The sequence below is a fragment of the Acipenser ruthenus genome, chromosome 22, assembly GCF_902713425.1.
Source record: "Acipenser ruthenus chromosome 22, fAciRut3.2 maternal haplotype, whole genome shotgun sequence".
NCBI lineage: Eukaryota > Metazoa > Chordata > Actinopteri > Acipenseriformes > Acipenseridae > Acipenser > Acipenser ruthenus.
The window spans coordinates 19416333-19442016 of NC_081210.1; the positions used below are offsets into that span (position 1 = coordinate 19416333).

A 25684-nucleotide genomic window follows, 5' to 3' on the forward strand; every position below is an offset into this window, starting at 1 on the left:
TATACTACTATTTATATTACTGGAAAGTTCTAGAAAGTTCTAGAAGTTACTCCAAGTTTACTCAGCACTGAATCTATCTGGAATGTTCTGGAAAATAGGTACATTTCAAAATATCACTGTCCTGGTCACAAAAGCAAAGTTTGTGGGGAATAATAGCCATTTTCTATACTTTTGAGGCATAAGCAATTAGGAAATAACACTTACTACCCAGGAACCAAAAAAATAATAATTTGTTACACGGTGTTGTCAATATGTACAGGTGCATCCACTGTGTTATTGGATGTGCTGGTACCTTGGAGTCTGGGTCACTGTTGGTCTCGAAATACTCCTCCTCCTGCCAGGGAAGTGAGCTCCTGCACAGAGACACGCCCATTAGCCCAGCTATAATACAGATCGACTGGAAACAAACAAAGCTGCTGACACATGATCCAGCCTCTGTTATTACCCACTCTAAAATAAACCACTTGCTCTGGGTCACCTTCACTTACTGAAAAAGCATTATGGTCCACTTATACATTACAGAGGCGACTTTATTTACAATGTAAGTAAAGCTTCGAAAAAGTGTGGGATAGTGTGCATAATATCCAGCTGAAAATGAATCTAACAAACAAACAAGAAATACTTCACCCTTCATCAAATACACGGTAGTGCTGAGACAAATATTTAAATACCCAAACAAACACTGCTTGTATTCAGTGTTAAAATGACCATGTTCATATTAGTTCACGTAACACAATGTATATAACTGACTGGATCAAAACCATATCAGGCAAAGGAAACCAATGCAAAAATGAAATATAGAGGCAGTGATCTTGCAATCAGCTGTGATTAATATGTAACGATTTTGCCTTAATAGGCCAGAAATAATGAATTACCCTAACACAATCAAAGAAAATAATACAACAAGAAAGAAAACCTGATAAGAGACTGTGGGTGTGTATTGGATTGCATTTAGGCAGGAGCAATATTACAAAGAAGGCTTTCTGAACTACAAAGCTGTCACTTGTTCTTTCAAGTAGGATAAGATAAAAAAAAAAACACTGTGAATTTGCCTGAGAGACACTGTCAAAGCACGAATGTCTCTAAAATCCATCTGTTTCATGTGTAGACAATGTGTTTCTTGAGCCTTACTGCTGCTCTTTAGAAACTGCACTGGCATGTGCAGGAATACAGCGACCGTAGGCTGCTGTGCAGAGTTGTGCGGCCAATGCCATCATTAAGCTGTGCAATGAAGGGGAATAATTTATGACATTATTTGTAGTTATTTTAGGCATCTCAGGAGCCTGTTTCTCATATTCATGTCGCTACAACGCTGCATTTAATTTAGAATTCAGGTAATAACTATATCACTTTTAGAAAAGTGACCTGGATTTTTCATGTTCAAATATTATTTTAATATTTTACCCCAAATGCTGTAATAAATCACCAGAGAATCATATGTTTGGAGCCGACTTTGGTGCTGCTTCGTAACATCCTGAAGTCTGCTAACAGGGGCCCAAACTCATCGAGTGAAGACGTGTGAGCTGAACTATCCCAGATGATCCCTAATCTACGAGATTGAAAATACCAACACCATTCGATCCAGCAAACTGACTCCCCCAGCACCCCATGCAGTATTGCTTTTACTAGACGAGTTCACTAGGAACTCCATCGCTCCCATCTCTCCCTCTGTCTTTGAGATTTCCAAGCTGTGCTCATCAGGTTTGCCTTCTGTCCCTATTTTCAAGAGCAGCTGTACCAGCTTCTGGGTTATTTTTACCCTGAATACATGCCTATCCCCAATTCACCAGCACTGCTGAGCCTCCCCCAGGAATATCTCTCTACACTGCTGTCAGAACTAGGGTTGAGTTTATGTTTGCCTAAGTGACTGACGTGACTGTATCCTGTGGCAACTCAGGCACACAAGTCAAAGGCGTCCCAGAAAGAGGTTCTCATCAGACATCAGGCACATTCTGCAAGCCTAAGACCACTGATGTAGACTACTGTACAGAGGATTCATCAAGGGGTTTGGGTTTCTTAAGAATATTTTGGAGAGGATTTTCCTATAGGGTATACAGGTTTCCGCTGTGTGACAAAATAGGAATTTTGAATTACTGCATATCATTATCACAGAACCAGCATTGCAGATCAATTACAGATTACAGTATTGTGAATGAAATGGACGCAGGCTCGAGAAATTATCAATAGCCAACCAGACCATATCTAATGTAGATGCTGTCATGTCACTGCACAAAGCACCACAAACTACAACATTTGCAATCTATTCTCTGTTGTGGGGAGGCAGATAATGGTTTCACAAGGTCACCAACAAGCTTGTACTGCAGAGACCGAGAAGAGAGAGAGGACTTTGCAGCCTTCGCATATAGTCAGCTCTTAGCAGAATTGATTGAAGAAAACAATTACTTGGGAAATATTCCTCTGCAGCTGTTGAAGCATTCCTAAGCAGCACCTCCAAATCATTCGGGTCTCAACATACAGTGTGGTGAAATCCTGACCACAGTACAGTAATATACGGTGAACTATAATACTGTACCCTATACATGATAGAGTTAAACAGTGTTATCGTTCAGTAGGTTTTGCGTCATCACTTTAGTCAACTGCAAACGTTCAGTTGTCTAATGCAATCTTTTAAAAACAGACTCTGAAGTAAAGAACATTGCCATAAAAGCCACTGCCGAGATACACAACAGGCCTGCAGATTTTCAAGGAAGGGTAGGAGTAAAAAACAACTACTGACATATAATTAGTAAGAAATTATGCTTTAGTTACATTGTAAGTGGTTGTAATATGGGATTCCTGTACACATTCTTATACTTCATTTTACGTCAGACCCACTTGACACTGTGTTACTGAATTTCATTCAGTCTGCAAAGTGTCTAAATATAAGCCACATATACTTCTACAGTATATAGTAATGGCATTGTGACTGAGTAGTTTTAGACTGCTTCCTACCTGTCGCTTATTGAGGTCAACGGGCTCTCAATCTGCCTGCCTCTGGAACTCCACCTCTGTAGAGAGAGAGGACAGGTGGAGGTGAACACTTCAGTTCAATGATCCACTGATCACCATTTATGAACATACTGTTAAATGTGTATTAAATAGAGTTTATTACAATATGATGAAGCCTAATTGTTATCTTAATAAACCATTTGTTTTAAGTTTGATTTGCAAACAAACAAAAAAAATGGTAATTGAAAGCTTCAAATTGTTATAAAGGTGTGATACAGTTTCTTATTATGCCTTGGTTGCCAGTTTTATAACAGTATGAAAAAAAAACACTTCTGGATAGGCAGTCCATAGCTATCCTTGGCCCTTTTAAGGTGCCCAGTTGCAGTTGTAGTTTTATCAAATTGATTCTTCCATGAAGACCGTGCAGAGGTCAAACTCTATTAACCCACCGTGCCAGCCTGATAAGACACTCTGATAGCTCTACCTTGTGGTCGGTGATGGTGATCCCACTCACTGCAGCCTGGTCCCCATCGGAGCTGTAAGCAGGGTGCTGCCACTGGGTGGTGCCTGTGGGTATGTGCCAGTAGTAGGTCCCTGTGCTGTCCCGGATAGTCCTCCATCCAGCCGGGAGATCAGAGTCCGGCTCCAGGTTCTGGTCATTCCAAATGTTATCTTGGATAAGCAACAGAGTCAGTTAATTCTGTTTAGTCAACCCGATCATATGCAGGTGCTGTGTAACATCACTGCCCAAAGCACCACAGGACCAATAAATGACGAAGCAAGAATTCAAACTACAAAATGTGCATACCGCGTGCACTTTTTAAATAGTAAATCTTCAACTGTACTCTTGAAATGATTGCACAAATCTTACCTGTCGTGCACTTCCATTTGATATATAGAAACGTCTGTTATACTGCAGTGAATCAGTATGTATTGGCCAGTACAAGTACTGACATTTGACTAATAAATAACTTCCAATTGATACTAATTACTATTATGAGCAAAATGTGTTTTTCCATCTAAACTGCATGAATCATTTTTAGTTAAAATCATATTTTCAAGGGCTAGATTATCATATTTATATTCAGCATTGCCCAAATAAATTTAGGTAAAGTTACAGTGGGTGTTAAAGTTTGGTAACTTATATTTTGTGCATAATTACTTCAATTGAACTTAAGTGCAACTAGAACTATGTTTGTTGAAATATATCTGTATACCTGTCTCAGGGCTATTAGCATTTTAAGAGGGCTGTCTCTTCTGTTGTGGGTAAAGCCTGCAACTGTGAGGGGGATAAAAGGTGGCCCTATGACAAGCATAACAATATTTAAAGTTATGCTGCTACCAAAGAATGCTGTACTGTATGTAAAGAAAACATTTTAAAAAAAAAGCCAATGAAACTTGTAAAAGCTACCGCTTGCTTTTCAGTTTCACCTGTTTCAGATAGCCTAGCTGTTCTTGAGTGATGTCAATGGAAGACTTGCTGTTTCTATTTTTCAGTTGAGATTTATCTAACCAGTTATAAATTATATGTTAAGAATTCACATCTGTGTTCACAAAACGATGTCATGTCTGTAACAGTATATAGTATATAGCTACATAACTGGCCATATTATTAAATCAAAATGATGTGCTGTTGCTCATAAAGGGGGAATAAAACTAGGTCAATTTAAATAACACTATGATGACTGCAGCTCTTATTCAATAGGACAAGAATGCTGTTCGTTATCATCTGCAACAACTGGGTCACGAGACTTCACTGGCACAGGCTATTTCAGAGCAGCAAGAAAAGAACGACTAACTCATAACAATATGCCAGCTATAAATTATATTCTCCGAAGAACTACAAGTAGGGGCCTCTGGCGGGGTGACCTGCCCGTGTGTAGATTGTGTTTTATGTTGCATGTGGTGTGTTATTGTCGGTGTATATATATTGGTGCACGGGATATAATGGGGCTGTGGAGCATGAGTGATTTAAATTATATAGTTGTATTTAGGCACAGGGATTGCACAATCACTTCACGTGCAGATAAAATGTGTATTAATATGTGAGCACGGGGAGTGCACAGATTAGTTCACATGCTGGGATTCAAGTCACCGTGTAACAATTTTTTTTTTTTTTTTGGTTCCTGGGTAGTAAGTGTTATTTCCTAATTGCTTATGCCTCAAAAGTATAGAAAATGGCTATTATTCCCCACAAACTTTGCCTTTGTGACCAGGACAGTGATATTTTGAAATTTACCTATTTCCAATGAGAAAACGGGCGAATTTGTGTCTTTTCGTTCAAATAAAGTCAGAAAAAAACAACATATGAATCCAAATTAACATGTATTTATACTAAAGTAATACAGAAATGACTACAAAAGATTTAGAAGTGAGTACTTTTTCGAGATTTACGATTATACTGTAAATCACTTTCACGAATCAGCCCCCAAATGAGGCATTTTTGAGGCATAAGCAATTAGGAAATAATTGCTTATGCCTCAAAAATTGCTTTCCTAATTGCTTATGCCTTTTGAGGCATAAGCAATTAGGAAATAACACTTACTACCCAGGAACAAAAATTGTGTTACATAGTGATTGGTAATTGAATCCCGGCACAACTGTATATATAGATGCACGAAATACTCACTCGGGGTTGTGTGTTCGGGAGTGGAGAATGGGTGTGGAGAGGAGGTAATTTAATAAGAGAAAGATAACAATTGCTACGTATGCTGGTTTAGCAATTAGCATACTGCTTGTTACTGTTTATTGTTTAGCCATTTGTTTGGCCAACATGCCCTTTTGTTTGTAACAGTTGTGATAGAAGAATGATAGAATAATCGCACGAAGAGTTCTAATCTAATATGTTTGGGTGATCTCTGTGATTTGTATAACCTGAATAATGATATTATATGAAGTTTGATGTTAACAAAGTATTAGATTTACAATGTTGAACTAACACACTGGAATGTGGCCAAGGGTCAGCAGCCTTGTTTTCAGAGAAGTGCATGAGTCAGCGACATGAGAATAGGACACTGTCTCAAATGATAATATTTTGAGACAGCGATAATTCCTCTTTTCTCCCCAGTCACTTAGCTAATATTCTTGTATTGGGGGAATCAACTTTGTGAGACCTGACAGACACACTCTCCCTAGCAACTAGAAAAATCAACCAATCAGAAAAGTCGGTAGACAACAGTATCAAGAATACCACAAGGTTGGTTTGAGCTGACTGAGGAGGATAGGAATTACCACAAGTCATGAACTCTGTGCAAAAACTGATTATATAAGGAACTGTTTGACTTAGTGTATTTTGAGCTTCTTTGCGGTTGCTTGCAGAGTCTGTGACACTCTGTTGAATGCTCCAGTCTGCAGACTAATAAAGTGTGGGTTGCTCCGACTTGTCTCTGTCTCAATCGTTCTCTCGGTACGGGACCGGTGCCTGCTCGGTTGTATGCAGAAAATTCCACCACATATATGGCGACGAGGATGGGATCCTAAACTCCGTCCACTGATCGTCCCGGGAAACGGAGTAAATCACCGGTGAGACCTAATCCTTAAACTTGGGTCAGGACGCCCGCAACTAAGAGGGTTGGCGGAGTCCGCTCCGAATCTGGCTGGGGGCGTCAGTGAGGCGGATAAAGGATCCCGAACAAAACAGCCCTGCTGAGGCGGTGAGTAGAGACAATCTGGACCAGCGATTTGATTAGGAAATACCCCAGAGAACTACAAGGCTGACCCCGTGTGATACACGGGAGACCGAGTAGTCAGGGCAGGCCCCCAGAGAACTACAAGGCTGACCCTGTGTGATACACAGGAGACCGAGTGGTCAGGGCAGACCCCAGAGAACTACAAGGCTGACCCTGTGAGCAGAGCAGTTTAAGGAAGCTGTTGCTGGCGCTACACAGGAGACCAAGTAGTCAGAGCACTGTGAGGCTGTGATCACTAACCCCCACGACGGTGAGGCAGATTATGAGAGAACTGTCGTAGCACTGCACGGGATGCGCAGGTTGTGATCTAACGAAGAAAGCCACAGTGGCTTGTACTAGTACAGGGTAGGGAACCAAAATTAAATAGACGTCTTATTGTGGAGTGCTCGGGATGATGATGAGATCTTGAGTGTTTCGCGTGTTTGTCTGAAAAGTGTTAGTATTAAATGGACTAGAATGAATGGTAGATTCTTGTTTTAAAAGGAAAATATTACAATAAATGGGCGATTTATATTGAGTTTGGAGGATTTGGTGCTACGTAAAATGCCAGGACAAGTTTCTCCTTGAGAGGAACATTAAGTGCAAGTAACGTAGCTCATTATAGAAACGGACTGGGAGTTCTGTGTAAGGTAAATGGTTGTTGAAATCCCAGGAATGATTATCGTTCATGAAGTGAATTGAAGTAATAACTTGTTCCTAGAAAAAGCTACTGAACTAATAGTCCATCTTTTGTGTTTGTTCCTTTCTGTTTGTTTATCTGTTTATGTGCACATGTGGTTTATATTGAGTGCGAATGTCAGAATTGTATTTTGAATGCACTTGCTGACTTCCTTCGCGCTGCGTATTAAAAGTTTATAAGATTGGTGCTACGGGCTGTCACGTCGAGTCCTTCCAAAAGACCCCACTACAGATTTAACATAATAACCAATTTGCAATTAATTGTCACGCTGACTTGTCTGTTATTGACTGTCCAAGGAGGATGAGTATGTTTTAATTACCATCCCCAATATTTAGTGGATCCAGTCGCTAACAGTTGAGTTTGTACTTCGACTAAGCATTTAAAGCACTAGTGGGTGTTTGCTGGACCAAGACTTGAGACCTGACAGAGGGTAAATTAAGTCCCAGTAGACGGGCATGTAAGGTCTAGTGTTTTGCCGATTGCGGCATTGTTGTGTAACTGGAATTCCTTGTGAGATGTGATTGAGTGACCCGGCTCTGGTTGAGTGTGTGTGTGTGGATGTAAAAAGAAGGGGTATGGCTCAGAGGGAAAAAGTGCGATTGTAGAGACTAGGGTCCCTTAGCTAAAACGACCTGTAGTGTGAGAAGCCGAGTTTTCCTCTGAGCGACATATTAAGTATAAATAATTTGGAAACTGTTAGAGAAGAATAAATGGGGAACAGTCTGTGCAGTTTACCCAGATGCATGGGCGTCACATAAACAAGACAGTGGTTTATTGCAGCAGGAACCGATTGAAATTATCCTGTAGAAAAAATAAAATAAAGTTGCAACATTAGTAAGACGCCGTGAGAAGCACAATGAGGAAAAGGAAATGACGGTTTGTGCATTAACGGTGTTAGAAAAGCAGTCATTAGGAGCATGCCTGCCAAAGATTAAATGCAAAAATGCAACTAAAGATTATCTGACTAAGGTAGAGCAACAGGAAGGAAGTGTTGACCAAATGAGTCAGATCAAGTGTTTGTACAGGTATTAATTCGTGGACTGGGTCCACATTTGCAGAAGGCAATTGAGCTGGGGGTAAACTAAACCCAGGGAACACATACGAAAGAGTAATGAATTGGGCAGTAGCAGTTGTAAACAGACAAAAGGAATATAAAAATGAAAATAAGTGCTGTACGATTTGATGGAGCATGTCAGAGCTGTGGTAAAGTGGGACATAAAAGGTTCGATTGCAAACAGGGGCAGAAGCCTAAATGTGACAATTGTGGTAATCTCGGGCATAGGCGCGGTGATTGTTTCGTTATAGGACCAAGTAAAAGAACTGGACAAACCACACAGTCAGCTAAAGTGAAAGCACACAGTCAAGGAACAGATTTTTTTGTCTTTAGGCAACGAAAAAGTGAACAAGCCAGCTAAGGAAGCAATGCGGTTTCCTGTTAACCACAAAACAGCAGCTGTGTCAGTAGATATATTTTGTTATACTTGCACAGATAGAAACGGAATGCATTGATAAAAAAAAAAGAGGACGGACGAAAAAACAGGTTGAGTGCCGACGGGTCTATAAGGATCCGGGCAAGAAACAGCAGTCTATTATAGACACACAAAATAGACACAAGGAGGGAAAAGAGATGTCAATAGTTTGGTTAATACATAGTGCTGATGGTGACACAAACTAGTGTAGCAGTGAAGCTCCTACATGGGGTTAAGTGAGTACATTGGACACAGACCAAACGGTACCATCGCGTGGATACATCTCAGTTTGAATTTGCTGACACTGAATGTCCTGAAACTAATGGTATATCTCTTTCCACAGACAGCGGGAGCAGCAACGGACAGTAACATGATTTGTGTTCCAGGTATTATGTCATTCCAGAGTCGGAGAGGATTCCACACCTCTGGGCGTGGAACGAGGCTGTACAGAGAGACAAGCTTTGGGGGCCCCCTGGAAGAACTGCACGTGAATCCTTAGACAACGACAGGGTAATGGATGGAAACAAAGACCACTTCCCTTCGAGAGTGAAATAGAGGGAACGTGGCAACCTGTGCGTTTGATAAGCCAGAATAATGCAATGACTCCAGCACAGTTTGAACAATGTCCTACTTGTCCTACTTGTGATATAACAGTGGGAGGGGTCCAGTATGAGTCAATATGCAACTGAACTGTAAGCAGTAACGCGTCATTGGAGGTGGACTGTCTCTGGACGTGTGCCAAACAGTGACAACAGGAACAAACTAATGCAACAAGCAATTGGACATGTGTTAATGTGACAGGGCAAAGTATAGCACACACAGTGTGAAATACATGGTATATGGGAGGTATGAAGCTACAGTTCCACTCCACTCAATGTCCCCCGTTAACGCCCTCTCCCCCAGACAGGTTGATAGCTGTGGGGAGGGCAAAACCATTTGTGATGGGAGTAACCTGGTTGTAAACGTTGGTAAGAATAAACATTGAAGATATCAAACGACAATACACCAAGAGGTGTGGTGAGTTTAGACTATTAACTAAAATATTGAATAAAACCTTTAATCGTGAATTGGATACTTGCCAACGTAATGCAGGTGGCCGTCAAAGGAGGGGTCTGATTGACGACATTGCTGGGTGGTTCGGGGCTGTGAATTCAGGCCTCAATTCCATATATAGTATACAGCAGGACAATGAAAACCATGGCCGGTTTCTGAAAACAGGTGATGCTATTCAGAGATTGGCCATGGCTGAACAAATGACTGGTGAAAGACGGTTGATGCAATAATTGAAGATGTAAATTTGACAGCTTGGAGAGAACAGATGTTACGTGGAATAGCTAAGACCGGATACCCAGCATATCCAGAGTTTCAGGATAATATGGTGATATGTACTGAACGCTGTGACAGAGATATTTGTTTTATTTGAATAGTGCCACATGCCACCAGTCGGGTCCACCACAGTACCGGGATAAATGTCAGTAACCTAGGGGTAGTAATTGGAGCATGGGTTATCGTCCCACAAATAGACATGGGTTGGTCAGTGTGCCCAAAATGCCACCCTGCACTTCAAGGCCACTGAGTGTATTGAATTTGGTGATGCTGTTCTGTGTGACCATGCTGGCAGCCTTAACCTGTCAATGTAAATGATGGAAGCAATGGTACACCCAAAGCTAGGGTACGAAAGATGCACTCAGATGAGGAATGGAACATGGTGTGTAATCACCTCAAGCATGGGGGTGGGAAGTAGCGGCCAGGTATGCCTCATGTCGCCGGCTGTGTGTTTTCACCCGCAGGGTGTTGTGACTGTGGGACACCTGAGCATGCACCCCAATCCACTTATTAACATCACAGGCATTAACAAAGATGCTGAAGAATGGATGAAGACAATTAATCATACAGGTATGCTGATGGCATTGGCACACAGTAACACAGCTTATGGACGTTCACTCAAAAGTAGTGATAGCTAGAGTGCAGGCGTTGCTGGCGGGCAACACTGGTCAACTAATATTAGCAGATGCCCGATTATGCGGGTGGGGTATCCTATGTGGATTAGCTGGAGAAAGTGCTGGAGTGGACTGGGCTGACTGGTGGAGTGTGGCAGGACATGCGTCCTTGCTTGTTTCATTATTGGTACTGCTTATTGCTATGTTATTGTCTGTTATTTGAAATATGTGTTTAAAGAAACAAGAGATCACTTACAGGGCTAGCCAATGTTGTTTGTAATATGCATCAAGAAACTGTGCACCAAAGCATTGGACACCATCTAACTATGCCACTGCTTACTACTGAGAACCTGTGCAATGAAGATAATAACCCTTTCAGTGATATGGCTGACGATGTTGTATAATTATTCTATCTAACAATAGTTGTAATAATATTTACAAAAGGAGGGAATGTGATAGAAGAATGATAGAATAATCGCACGAAGAGTTCTAATCTAATATGTTTGGGTGATCTCTGTGATTTGTATAACCTGAATAATGATATTATATGAAGTTTGATGTTAACAAAGTATTAGATTTACAATGTTGAACTAACACACTGGAATGTGGCCAAGGGTCAGCAGCCTTGTTTTCAGAGAAGTGCATGAGTCAGCGACATGAGAATAGGACACTGTCTCAAATGATAATATTTTGAGACAGCGATAATTCCTCTTTTCTCCCCAGTCACTTAGCTAATATTCTTGTATTGGGGGAATCAACTTTGTGAGACCTGACAGACACACTCTCCCTAGCAACTAGAAAAATCAACCAATCAGAAAAGTCGGTAGACAACAGTATCAAGAATACCACAAGGTTGGTTTGAGCTGACTGAGGAGGATAGGAATTACCACAAGTCATGAACTCTGTGCAAAAACTGATTATATAAGGAACTGTTTGACTTAGTGTATTTTGAGCTTCTTTGCGGTTGCTTGCAGAGTCTGTGACACTCTGTTGAATGCTCCAGTCTGCAGACTAATAAAGTGTGGGTTGCTCCGACTTGTCTCTGTCTCAATCGTTCTCTCGGTACGGGACCGGTGCCTGCTCGGTTGTATGCAGAAAATTCCACCACACAGTGTTAACAGTGTTTCGTTTTGTTCAACTCTTTTACTTTGCAGTAAACCGGCACAACAGCCCAATTCACATTTCACCTCGCAGTACTGTGTGTTCTTCCGGGTCTGATGTCACCACCACCAGCCAGCCTGTCCACAGGGCCCTTCATAGGATTGTCTCTTTAATGTAATGCCAGAGAATGTAATCTCAGGTGGGAAATTCAGGGCTGGGTGGCTGTCATGCATACAGTATGCCCCCCAGTCAATCCAGCAGCCAGAGAAGTTGGCTTCTACCCACATCCTAAAACTCACTACACATTAACTGAAAATCCAGTATGTGTTCTGGCAAATCTACTGCATTTCCCAGGGTACTTGATAGACTGCTATTTCCGACACTGATTAAGACAGGCTTTCTTTCAAAAGCATCTTTAGCTGAAAGGCCCATACTGGAGCAGCAATACAGAAATGGGTCAGTGACAACCAGGTCTATTTCTCTCCCACGGGTTAGGGAGGGAGCATGGGCTGGGGTTGGTTCTCCTCACTGCCCCATAGCTATCCCTATTGATCAGGGGCCTAGTAACTGCAGGCCAGGAGGCCGATGGACTTAGCTGAAGTAGCTTGGCAATGTTCACTGCTTAGGTGGGCTAGACAGAGGGTAGGAGGATGCCTGCTGATCTACAGTCCTTCTGATTTGATATGTGAGTTGCAGTGACAAATTATGAAACAAATAGGGTAAAGAAAAAAAAGCACAGTACTGAAAAGGCAAAATTGTAGACCGTTGTATCGCTGACTGCATGTTTCTCTTTGTAAAATAAATCATTGCCAACTTTAAAATATTAAACAGTTGAAACGTCACTGTCTAGTAGAGAAACCACTGATAAATCAATTTTTCTATGTCTAAAAATGTGTTCTTGTGTATACTGATAACATTTCACAAGAACGACTTGTTTGTTGAAAACCCTAAAAACCATACATTCTTCAGAAAAAAAACATTAAAAAAAACCCAACGAAACCTGCAAAACCAGGCTGTTGCAGTTGCTTTCTGACAGCTGAAAACACGTTGCTTCCAAGGGTGCATGTGATAATGTATACGTAAATGTCTGCGAACGACCCTGTGTCAGCCTGCATTAAGGAGACAAGGTAGCATTTCATGTCTGTTTCTAAAAATATAACAGCCTTTTCCTCAGTTTCACAGCAGATCGGACTACATGCCTTCTTCCATCCCTCACACAGCTTTGACAGAAACAGGACTACAACTGATCTACGCAGTCTATGATATCAGCTGCCAAAGATTGGAGTACATCCCAAGGGATGGCTGACAGAGCAGATTAATGGGGTCTAGCAAGCTTCCATGAAAAGAAACAGCGTTGTGATAAGCACTTTTTTTTTAAAAAAAAAAGCCTTTTGGCAATATGGTGCATCACAACTAGAAAAATGCATATTTAATTTTGTTGGTACAATTAGTATTGCTTGCTTACCCTGTTTTCTTCAAGGAAAATAAAAACTGTGAGCTCTGTGTATTGCTGGGCAGTTTTACAAAACGCACAATATAATTGGTCAATATTATGAGGGTGTAAGTCTGTCTCCCATATTAAAATACTCTTGCAGTCATGAATAAGGATGCTTGAATTATTGTATCTTCTATGTCTTTTGTCTTCGTTACATTCTTTCTGTATTCCGTGCTGTTCCAGCTTGTGTTATAAACTTGACTCTTCCTGTATAAAGTAAATCATTTTGTGATTTGTGCCTTTTGTCTTTTTGGCTCTTTTGTTGAAGTGAAATGTTTTGGTAAGATTCCTAATACTGCACACCACATTCCAAGCATGCAGTGCAGGACTAGACTATGTATTCTGAATAATAATATAACATTACCATGCATATAAACACAGTGACTGACTCCTGACCACCTGAATTCTAATTGCATTACCCATTTATTCTTAGAAGTATTAGAAATACTTCCAAATAAGTTAAAGAAGCAATGTTCCACAATTATGTCACTTTGTTTGTAATCAGGTAGCTTTGCAATAGCATCCACCTACAACAGAATTCTGATCAAACTCTTCAATAAAGGACTTTTACAATACATAAAGGTCCTTCTATGTGCTGTTCAGAATCCATGGGAAGACATTTTAGTGGGATGTTTTATTGCACAAGAAGGAATATTGAAACATTTACACAATAATGGGTGTTGTTTGCACCAGAGTGCACAGAACAGGTTTAGCTGCACCCATTTAATCTTCTCTCCTTGAAGCATTCTGTCAACAGTGTGCCATAAAAATGATTTTAGGTAACAACCTTCTTAAATATAAAAAATATAACACTGTTAAAACGCCTACCAATTTTCACTTACACATTTATAAAGTGTATATACATGTTAAAACAAGCTCCCATTATGTTTACCATGTCTGGCAATTAGTGGAATATCTTAAACAAAGATGCTGTCCATTTAAAGATATGCCATAGGCTTTTGTAATTCTTTGTAGTTATGGTTGAAAATCGGATGGGCTAGGTCAGTTGTTTGACAATATTCATTGCTTAGGTTAAGCAGGTGAAAGAATATTGGTTTGACACCGGGAATGGAGGTTGCCCTTTGACCCACCCAGTCGGGTTGCAGTGGTGAGGCGACATTCGAATTGGCCATTTCAAATTGGGTAGAAAAATACAGCGCAAAACTGAAATTGGTGTTGAATTTAGGCCAGGGTATGGGGGAATTAGCCAGGCCCAGAGTTTGTCCAAACTGGATTTGAAAGACTGTCTTAGTTTATTTAATGCCCTCATCTAATACAACACATAGTAACCAGTCTCCTCTAAAATCATGGTAAGGTCAAGATGGGACAGTGCCCCAAAGCACTTCCTCCAGCCCCTGTAAGCAGTGCTGCCCACTGCACCAGCAGCACCCCCAAACCCTTTCCAGCAGTACAAGGTCTGTCAGGTGACCTGAACATCACCGGGATCATTGATTTGTTCCTCATTACTCTACTGTATCCATGGTTTCAGAGGTCAGGCAGTCTTACTGTCTGACAAACTGGACTTCTCCAATACAGATTCAGTCTATAATAAAAGTTATATATATATATATATATATATATATATATATATATATATATATATATATATATATATATATATATATATATATCTTTAACCAGCAGCATATAGTCTTACTGGAATGTGTGTCAGTAGTAGCTATAGCACAAGGTTGTGTGGGTTTTCACTTGGTCAGTTTGCTATAAATTAATCTATTTGCTAAAGAAATTGACTTTCATTCTATATGCAATCTTTCCTCAGTAATCCAGCCTCTATGATTTCTATATCACAGGAATTCAGTTACAGTTTAAATTGCATTTTTATGAGAATTAACTATGAGCAGCTACAAAGATGTGTGTTTGATTTTTATTTTTTAAAAGGCAAGTTATACATCCAATGAATATTACTACTATGACTAATACTAATATGATACATTACTAAATGCCCATGAAAAGTTCATGAAATGTTGATAAACTGACAAGTTAATATAAGTATAAAGAGCATTTCAGTGCACTTCACTGATACTTGTGTTCCTTTTCCAGCTCTTCGACAGCAAATATACAAAGACAGACAAAGCAAAGAAAGCCCAGGAACTGAGTGGATGGCAGATTTATCTCCATCCCAGTTCCACACTCGGCCCTCCCTCTTCGTTTTCCTCTGGCACTGTGGGAGGGATCTTTGAATTGATCCAATAATATATCTGGCACAAAGTAATCCTGGTGGAGGGGCTGTCTGTTTAATACAAGGTCAAACTCTCTGCATCAGAACATTAAAGATGGAATGGATCAAAGCATTACTATGCTTGTGTGACCCTAATGCTCTGTGAACAGCTGCTCTAATGGATCAATAGAGCCCAGAATCAGTTACTGGACAGCCTCACTATCTGTTTATAGTTGCACAAGGTCTATGGATCCTTTATTAGGAACTACTAGACAACAAAGCACACATCATAATTTTGTGCAAAGACGATATAGCTTTGATTTGAGCAACAACGCAGTTTCTAAACTCAAATGCTGCTAGCCGCTAGTTTTGTTGGCAGTAAGTAGGTTGTAGAAAAGCTCAGTTTGAAAGGGGCATGGCAAGTCCATAATATGTGTCTTAGACTGCAACAAAAACTGCTAATCTATCAAAGACTTTATCTCACAGCTGCCTTTGGAATTCCCGTCCAAGCGCTGTGTCTCCTATAAGTCACGTGATTATGTGACTCTCAAGGAAATCATGGGCTAGATCTTTGATCTTTATTCCAAATTGTCATTCGCACAACTGAAAGGAAACACCACCAATTGCCATTCTAAAACTAATAATGATCAACTTAAGACCTCCTTAAATGAGAGTTCTGGTTTGGTAACTGGTTTCAATCTTATCTATCCGATAGGTATCAATTCGTCTCAATTGGGGAGGAGAAATCAGCACTGACTGAAGTTGACAGCGTTGTTCCACAGGCTCTATTCTAGGTCCCTTGCTATTTTCAATATATATATGCTACCGTTGGGTGACGTTATCCAAACTTCCACTGCTATGTGGATGATACCCTGCTGTTCCTGTCTTAAAGCCAGGAAATACTTCTGCTGGGGTGTTACTTGCTGCTTGCCTTGCAGGGTGCAAGGATGCCTGTGGGCACTCTAAATCAACTAAATAATGTAGGATTGCATGAGTTAGCAGTCTTTCATCAAAACTTAATTTTGAAATGAAAAATTTTGGGGTAATCTTTGATCCTAATCTATCATTTGAGACTCATATTAGGGAAGTTACTAAAGTATTTTTTGAGAATTTTTTGAGAATTATAGCCAAACTTAGTCCAATTATTTCCTTATCTAATGCTGAGAGACTAATGCATGCCTTTGATTCATCAAGAATTGATTACTGTAATGCACTCCTCTCTGGTATCCCAAAACATGTGGTGTCCCACCTCACTAAAACTAGGAAAGATGAACATATTACCCCTGTTCTAGCCTCCTTACACTGGCTCCCTGTACAACATAGAATTGATTTTAAGATTTTACTATTAGCCTGTAAAGCCCTGAATGGATTAGCACCTAGCTATTTGCAGGAGGTACTGACAGCGAATTTGCGGAATCGCACTCTTTAGAGCACAGGAAGCGGGGCTGCTGGTTATTCCTAGGGTCAATAAAACTAACACGGGAGGAGGTAGGACTTTTTCTTTTAGAGCTCCTACACTATGGAATGCTCTGCCCTTGTTTGTCAGGGAAGCTGGAACAGTTACAATATTTAAGTCGAGACTGAAAACACACTTTTATAAACAGCATTTTTATCTTAGTGGGTTTTAATGTAACTTAATTGCTACTTTTTAAATGTTTTTTTTTTTTAATCTGTTATTTGAATATGTTTTTATTTGTGGCAGATAATATGCCTGGGAACTTTTATTTTAATGTGTTGTGTTTTTATACTGTACAGTGCTTTGTGACACTTCGGTATGAACAGAGCTATATAAATGTAATCAATACATAAATAAATAAACTAGTTTTTCATATACATTTGGAGCAAAGAGCCTTGAGAATCTAGACGCATACTATTTTAAACAATTAGCTGTAAAATATTACTTTCATGAAGTGTAGTGTGGTTCTTTCATGCTATTCAATAAACAGCAGGGACAGTAAATATTATAGATTCCAAAAAATATTGCAGGGCTTGATTCAACACACTCTCCCTTTTATCATTTGTTTCTGTATTCATACCGGCACTGCCCGGTTTCTTATCTACTGTAGTCCATGCAACAACATTTCTGAGCAACCCTGATGCATATCAGACATGCCTCCATAAGCTTCAAGAGCCCTCCTGAGTTTGTACTGATGGTCCCTAATACTGGGAAACAGCTTCGTAGCAAGCGGGGCCTTTTCTGCTAACATCTAGTCTAGTTATAACCAACAGTTTCAATAGAAAGAAGTGAACACATGGCATAAAGAAATCAAACTCATGCTTGTAGGTAAAAGTAGCCCTATACAGAAAATAAAACAGGAGCACGACTTCTGAAGAGCACAAGAATATCAAAACAGGTATGTTGTGCTTTGGATTCTTTCCTTCAGGAAATACCTAATATGACAATGCTGGGAAAGAATATCTTGTCTGGGAGCTGCTTCATTTACTCAAAAGCGCCCCCTTCTGGACAAAGCAGTAGCTCTTAACCTCTTGGGACACAAGTATGTATGTGTCTGGACTTGTTCATATCAACCAACAATCTTTCACCTGTAGTTGAATAATGTTGTATATCAAACAAAGACATAAAACACATGGCTGAGATCCATATACAGTTTAAACCTAGATTCTGAGCTGCACAGTAAATTTGTATTTATTACTTATAAATATAATTCTGAGATTGCACACATTGACATTTATAGCGCTGGCTTGCAGTTTTAATGTCAATGAGAACCATAGCTGTCTCAACCAACAGTATGTTTACTTGAAAATATATATGCTGAAATTATCCAATAAAATGACAGATGCTTCAGAAATAGTTGCTGTGTGCTTTGCTTTCTCCAAACACCATGGGTGCCTAGGTCTAAGTAAAGGGATCCTCTCTAGGTGTCACATTGGTTTCAACAAATAATTCCCACTGCAAAAAGGCTCACAGGTCTGTGAATATACAGCACATTTACACTATTGTAAACCATCAATTAGGGTTACCATATGGCTCCAGATTAACCGGACGCTTTGAGACAGACCGGGATTTCAAAATTCCTCCTAAACTGAAAGTAATCCACGTATAAATGAGCTCCACCTTTGATTAATCCTGCTGTGGTGGAATTGCTTGGGCGCAGCAAACAAGTTACACTGATCAGCTGCTTCTGATCAGATCTTAATGAACCAATAGCTAATCTATCGATAGAGCAACGAGATGATGATGCTTTGATTGTATTTGCAGAATAATATGGGCGATTGAATTTTAACAAACAGAAAAAAATAGTGACTGGCTGCAATTCATTCTTAGTATAATACAATTATTTGACGCGCATGCGGGTATTTAAGCACCATTATTAATTGTAGCTAAAGATGGTTCATTTACACATTCATTTATTTCAATTTAGGGGCAAGTTTGAAATCCCGTTCTGTCTCACAGCGTCCGGTTAATCTGGAGCCACATGGTAACCCTACATCAATGATTTATTGAAATATTCCTTTCCATATTTGGATAGATGTTACAAGGAAGGTGTTAATTCCTAAATAAACAATCCCTGCTAGTGGCTCAAATACACACAAACAAACAGCAACAAGTTTCTGTCAACCCCTGTGTGCCTTTGATGACCCAACACCTTTACCTGGTGCCAAACACAAGCTATACCAAAGCATCAATAACACACCTGCACATTTCTTCACAAACACACAGTAAATAACAAGCTAAACCACAGATGCTAATTACTGAAATATTCTTTGTAATTGTTAGGGAAGCCCTAATCTTATACTATATGTGCACATTAGACATATTGCAATAGACCAATGTATTTTATATAGTCAAGCATCTGTAAATGGACTAGGTCTTGCAAAGCAGCAATGTGCTTATCACTGCATGTCGGCTGTAGTTCTGTTAGAGGCTTGAAACTTAAACCACTTCTAGAGAGACAATGATACAGGATTGCAATCTGTGAACAGTCAGCTAAGGTTTTAAAAACTACTTACCATCACAGTTGACTAGGATGATAGCCAGCATGTAGTCTTTCCCTAGCATGTCGGAACTCCGAGCTGAGTAGTTTTCCAGTCTTGCCTAGTTTAGCCGCAGTACATCTCACACTGAGAGCCCAGCTGTTGCTAATACTGCACTGACAGACTGCTGTGCAACAATCTAGCATGCCAAGGGGGCTCCAATTACAACCTGAAACCTGTGCACCAACGGCAGCAGTAATTAATGGACCCTCAATGCCTTCTTCCCTCTCTCCGATGCTGCTGCTGGATTGATGCTGCTGTCTCTGTGCTTGAGAAGGCTGCTTGCAACTCCTCCTCAAGTAGCTTGTATTTAATATCCCTGCAGCTCCTGCATTGTTACATCTACTCCTCCCCCAACACTCCCCTTAAGGTTGTTTGCAAATGTGTTCAATGCAGCTGAAAACATTTATTGGTTTATCTTGGGAAATACTGTGGTGTTATGAAGCCATGTTTGTCCTTGAGAAATAGCACTTACAGGCTACTATTTGCAAGCCTAAAAGCCTGTTGTTGAAGAACCCTGATACACAGGCACTCTAGCCCTACTTGTTCCCAGGAGTGTTTTTTTGTTTTGTTTTTTTCAAAGCAGAGTCAAGGTTACCTGATCCAGCTACGTTAACATTGGTATCTTCCACTTTGTAGAATACAACAGCTTTATACTCTAATGAGCATTTATGAGCCATCTAATACTATAACTCTATAGCTACAGTAAATAAGGCATTGCTATCGGCAGCCTCTGTGAAACGTACTGCTTTTCTTCACTCTAGGTTTTCTTCCAGGTCCTCCTTAACAAGAGGCTGGCCATTGATGTCTCTCACATTCCGTCATCAGCTGATCACAGGCTGCAGCTGCCAGCCTCCATCCCTTACCTACATCTGTTCCCATGGCAACCAAGGGCCTACATCCAGTCTGTACCAGGGGTCATCTGGATGAGAGTGGATTAATGAGAACAGTAAAACCATTCTCTACTCAGAACAGCGCTGAGAAATTAATAACAAAAGAGCTTGTCTTCTGTATAAGAACTCCCTTGTAAAACGGACGCAGCAACACTGCACTGGCCCACTTCCAAAGAGTTTGTTAGAGTATAGATTCCTGTTAAATAGATTTAGAGATAATATTGCTCTTTTTCAATAGGATATTTTCATTTAATTTCATAAAGAGTAAGAATTATGATTATATGTTGATGGATTAAAAACTGCCAAAAACAAACCTTATTTCATTTTTTTTTTGTAGCTGTGTGTACTTAAATGCCATTGCAATAGAGATCCAATGTGAGCATTCCTAAAACTATGGAGTTTCAGTACTTAGAGTTCAGACATGATTCTGGCAGTTATACTGAGGAAACATAGGTACTTTAAACTTCTGAGTTTTAAAATGTTACAAGTATATGATGACAGAAACAAAATCAAACTTGGCAGCCTTCTTTTCCCACCAAAGAATAAATCCTGCTATTCTGAATCTGTACAGCAAGGACACAGTTTAAATGCATTATTAATTTCAGAACCCACAATCATAAGACAAAACCACAACCACTGCTGTATTCCAGCTAACTCTCCATAATTGATTAGATTACAATTTAAACAAATAGGCTATTGTTGCCATTAATATGAATTGCTGAAATGAATAGTATACAGTGCATTACAAATATTCCATTAAACTTCCATTTAGATTTTCTTATTTTTTACATTGAAAAGCCAGTGTAGCTATGTTATATTTATATATATATATATATATATATATATATATATATATATATATATATATATATATATATATATATATATATATATAGCTTTTTTGAAGTGACCAACTTGCTGAATCAGTCAAATCAATCAAAATAACTCACAACTCACACTATTAACATGCCAGCCAGTTTAATAATGGCAATGACAAAGGCACACGTGTTTTTCGTCTCCCTGTCACGCATCTTGACTTAGCTGTGTTCATGCAGGCTCTGCGAGTGAACCGTGGATCAAAGGAGCGCATGCGGGAGACAAACGTAAAGCAGGAGCTGCAGTGTTTTTATAATGAAAAAGGTATCGGTATGGTAATAATAATAATAATAATAATAATAATAATAATAATAATAATAATAATAATAATAATAGGATAAATAGCATGTATATCTAAATGCAAACTCATAGTTTTTGAGGAAGATGTCGTGGAGGGAAGGGAGCAGAAGCTATGAAAGGACGGTAGCATTCAAGCGAAAACAAACAAACAAATAAATAAATATGAAAAGTATGGGAGACGTCTCATTAACTTTACCTTTCATTTCAGGGAGGTGAGCGTCCAATGTAGTAGCCACTAGAGCCCGCTAGAGGGTGCAAAATAATTTAACACTGAACACACAATAATAATAATAATAATAAAAAAACATTAAATTATATGTTTCTCATCCTTGACCTTTATTATATTAACTTAAAGAAAAAAATGAAGAAAATAAAAAATCTCAAGTTAAAGTTATCTACAAAAATATAGTAAAATAACCCCTACCCTTAAACCTAACTCACCTAACTCAAACTGTTACTATTATTTCAACAACTGTTCTTTTGCACCCTCCAGCGGCCTTTAGTGTCTATTACATCCGACGCGCATTACCCTGAGCTAAAAGGTAATACGCAGTAACGTTTTAACCTATACTTCATAAATACATTCATAACTTGTGTATTTTCCTAACTGTTTATGACTTTAAATGAATTAATAAAGCTTAACAAGCAAATATTTGGGAGAATTTTCTATTTTTGAGCGTTAAGTGTACCTTAACCCAGATTTGGGTTGATACATCCCATCACTTGCATTAATATTAAAGAAGAAAAATGACTGTGTTTGTTGACAAATGTGCCAATTTGAAAGGCAGCATTTGTGCACCATATTTAAAAAATAAATAAACAGCATTTAACCTTTGCTAATTCTAGGTTTTGTAAAGTCGTTTAGAAATTCTGTATTTTTGACCATAGCCTCCCTTTAGTTATAGGCGACTGTTTTGCATCTAAGCTGCATACTTCCTCAAAATTGTTGAGTTGAATTAAATTACGGTAATTGAGTTTCCGTTCTGTAGCTTTAACCCGCATTTGCTTCACAGCAAGCATCCAGTGTTTCTGTGAGTGTAATTAAAACGAAGAGGTTGCATTTAAATAGTGTATAGTGATCTGTTTTATTAATCAGTAAAGCGATTAAGACGTGCTTAACGATCTCCTAAACTAACCAGGGCGAGCTGGCACCTTTACTCCTGCAGGGTGTTCAGTATTTCCAGGCATTTAAACATTACTAAGCTGTTCTTTCTTGCTGCAATACAGCAGACGAGCCACGAGTCGATATATGAATCACACTGTGGCCCGAGTCAACGCGCAAGCTCACAAGGAAGCGGGCAAAGATGGCGGACGACAAGGTGAGCCTGAGTTGCAAGGGACAAATTGCTAACTTTATAATGAACCTGTTTTGAAAACAAAGACAATGTAAAGAGACTGGACTGGGAGGCTTTGTTTTGGAGAAGTAGCGACCGGCTTTTTTTTCGGGAATGTTGTGAAAGACAGGGGAGTGAAATAGTGGTTCAGGACAGCATGAAATGAAAACAACGACAAAACGACACGGGCAGAGTGTAACTATACAGTATAGGTATAAGAACTGGTTTGTCCAGAAATATTGACCTTTACTTGATACGGGACCCCCTTACAAAGTAAATACAGCTAAGTTACTGTTACGCTCAGCAGTGTTTAGATGCATCGTCGCGTTCAAATGCATAGGCATACCTTCTTATGTTATTGTCTGTAAAACCAGCCGATAATGTTTTGTCTGGATGCATACCAGGTAAATTAAAACAAGACTGGGTATTTGTGTATCTCTGTATGTATGTATGTATGTATGTATGATTATTATTATTACGTCTTTGATAATAGCTCTTTCTTCACTCCAGATTCTGTGGCCTATACTGAATGCAGTAATTAAATTACTTTAGAAGTGATAAACGACTATAGAAAAGCGCGTCCTTCCCCTTTCCTAATCTGCCTGTCTGTTGGTCCAGGATGCTCTGAGTAAGCTGAAGGACCTGGCCCATCTTAAGAACCAGCTGGAGGACATCCAGAAACGAGTGGAGGAGGAGGTGCAGGCAGGGATACCACAGGTACCAGACATACTTTTTACAAACACAGCACCATTTTTTGCTGAAATTACAATGCCAGTTTGTTTATTGATAATTAGTTATAATTATGCTGCAGTAATTACAATTATAATTACAGTTACACTAAAAAGTAACACAAATAGCTACAGACATTAACATGTTTATTCTATCAAGCGGTAATCACAGGTACAAATACAGAGACTTGCTGTATAAAGTTTTTTTTCAAGCAAACAGGGTCAGTAAAAGTGGTTGAAAGTATGAGAAGAATGTTCACTCAATGTAAAACACAACATGCAACTGGGAACGATTCAGCTTGGAAAGGTGTGTGATTGAGCTGTAATTGATCAATTATATGATAATTACAATTATGCAGGTGTGCTGGGGTTCAACTACAATTTAGATTACATTGTAATTGCAAGGAATTACAATTGTAATTGACCTTGGTGGGGCGGGGCGTTTTCATACTTTACCCGAGTTAACACCTGAGTTGGGTCAAGACGTGCATTCGCTGCAGATGGTATTACAGTCAATTTGTCAATGATTTAAAAGATTAAATCCATCTAGATATGCTTTTGCATTTGTTTCATGCAGTACATATACCTCTGGAAGACTGGTAAGCAGAACAGGGAAAGAAATACCGGACAAGAGAAATAATGTGTCCGATGTCAAAGTGGATATGAGAATGGCAGTGATGAAGCCAGTTTGCTTGAAAACATTAAAAGTAGACCGGACGTTTCCATCCAAGGATTTAGAAAAATCTGGAATTGATCTGATGCGATCAGAAACCCAGAGGCACTGTAAACTGTACCTGCTACTGTAGGACTGTTCTTTTTTTATGTTAAGGGCTGTTTTATGTTAGGTCTGTTCTCTGTTTTTTTATGTTAATTAACAGCCAAAATTGTTTATGCCATTTGTTAGAAAGTCTGTAACAAAATGGTTGATTGTTATTGTCGATGCGTTGTAGATATTACTAAAGACACCCACCGAGCTGGTATCGCAAAGTCAATAAACAAAACAAAACGTTAAAATAAATGAGTTCTGCACTGTATAAAACTGAGCTGATTTTACCAGTGCTTGATAGTCTATCTGATTAGAAGACCTTCTTTGTTGTTCTCCAAGTTGCTGCAGTGACATTGTAGATGCTAGTATAACGAGTTAGTGTAAATGAGATACTGTTTTAGCAGACAGATTTCATTAAGTAAACATTTATTTGAATCTTTTTGGAATTAAAAGTATAAATGCAAAACTGCTTTGCATTTTCGTTTGTGACCATGCTAGGTGATAAACGGCAATTCCAAAACCGTCAAACTCCACCAAGGTAGCAAACCCGCCGAATTTAATACCAGCCAAAATGTCCTGTTGTGTGGTATGCTCCCACCCCCTACAACATTTTTGATTGACATTTATTGATAATTTCCTCCCAGCCTGAATTCAGACTTTAGAATTCAGGCCAGCCCGAGGAGTGAAATCGGACCAGAGAATTCGGGCACCTGGCTATGTTTACAATTATAGAACACACATGTTTAGGTAAAATGGGGCCCTTTTGTAAATTAAAATAACTTATGAAAATTAAACATTTAACAATGCACAGTCAGGTCACTCCCTGTGTTTCATGGGATTAATAATAACCACAATGTTTTTTTTGTTTTTCAGGGTGGATCTTTGTTGGCCTCTCCCTTCCTTAAGGGATTTCTGGCTGGCTATGTAGTAGCAAAGCTACGCTCCTCTGCTGTGATGGGTGTGTTAATAGGAACATGCACAGGCATCTATGCTGCACAGAGCTTTGATGTCCCTAATATAGAAAAGACCGTCAAGGACTATTTCAACTCCATTAAGAAAGGACCGAACTAGAGGAAACGTCTATCCTGCCAACTGGAGGCAGAGAAAAGGAATTGGTACCTGGAAGCAATATTAAAACCAAGAACGCTTTTCTCTGCATTTATTACTCTCATAGGCTTTAATGTTATATTTATTCTGCAGTGGAGTGGTTAGTTTTGGGACAGACTTTTGCAGGCTGTAAATAATACAGAGTTTGCAATACAGGGTCCAAGACTTTGCATTTTAAAATTG

At 39.4% G+C, this 25684-nt stretch overlaps 2 protein-coding genes across 4 annotated transcripts in view; one reads left to right on the plus strand and one right to left on the minus strand.

The window, feature by feature from the left end:
* Window positions 1–19807, minus strand: part of LOC117431615 (amyloid-beta A4 precursor protein-binding family B member 3-like) — a 33134-nt gene extending 13327 nt beyond the window's left edge. Inside the window, exons 1-4 of the mRNA XM_034052731.3 lie at window positions 19474–19807; window positions 3434–3621; window positions 2953–3008; window positions 293–353 (exon numbers count right to left, since the gene is read on the minus strand). Coding sequence (XP_033908622.3) covers window positions 293–353; window positions 2953–3008; window positions 3434–3621; window positions 19474–19522 — 354 coding nt within the window. The 5' untranslated portion in view covers window positions 19523–19807. The remainder of the gene's footprint in view (window positions 1–292; window positions 354–2952; window positions 3009–3433; window positions 3622–19473) is intronic.
* Window positions 19808–21434: 1627 nt separating this feature from the next.
* On the plus strand, window positions 21435–25469 carry LOC117431169 (SLC35A4 upstream open reading frame protein-like). 3 transcript variants are annotated; one of them, XM_058996083.1, is made up of 4 exons: window positions 21435–21530; window positions 22794–22885; window positions 23519–23617; window positions 25268–25469. In XM_058996083.1, the coding sequence occupies exons 2-4, from the start codon at window positions 22871–22873 to the stop codon at window positions 25463–25465; spliced, it is 312 nt and encodes a 103-aa protein (XP_058852066.1). In that variant the 5' UTR covers window positions 21435–21530; window positions 22794–22870; the 3' UTR covers window positions 25466–25469. The 3 variants fall into 3 exon arrangements, with proteins under 3 accessions (XP_058852066.1, XP_033907750.1, XP_058852065.1); XM_034051859.3 differs by lacking the exon at window positions 21435–21530 and having other exon boundaries at window positions 22576–22885; XM_058996082.1 differs by lacking the exons at window positions 21435–21530; window positions 22794–22885 and adding an exon at window positions 22910–23304.
* The last annotated feature ends 215 nt before the right edge of the window (window positions 25470–25684 follow it).

Coding starts and splice junctions, on each gene's coding strand:
- LOC117431169 (XM_058996082.1), top strand. CDS start 23,281: ATGTTTTGTCTGGATGCATACCAG. Junction 23,305..23,518: donor TTTGTCTGGATGCATACCAG/GTAAATTAAAAC, acceptor CTGTTGGTCCAG/GATGCTCTGAGTAAGCTGAA. Junction 23,618..25,267: donor TGCAGGCAGGGATACCACAG/GTACCAGACATA, acceptor TTTGTTTTTCAG/GGTGGATCTTTGTTGGCCTC.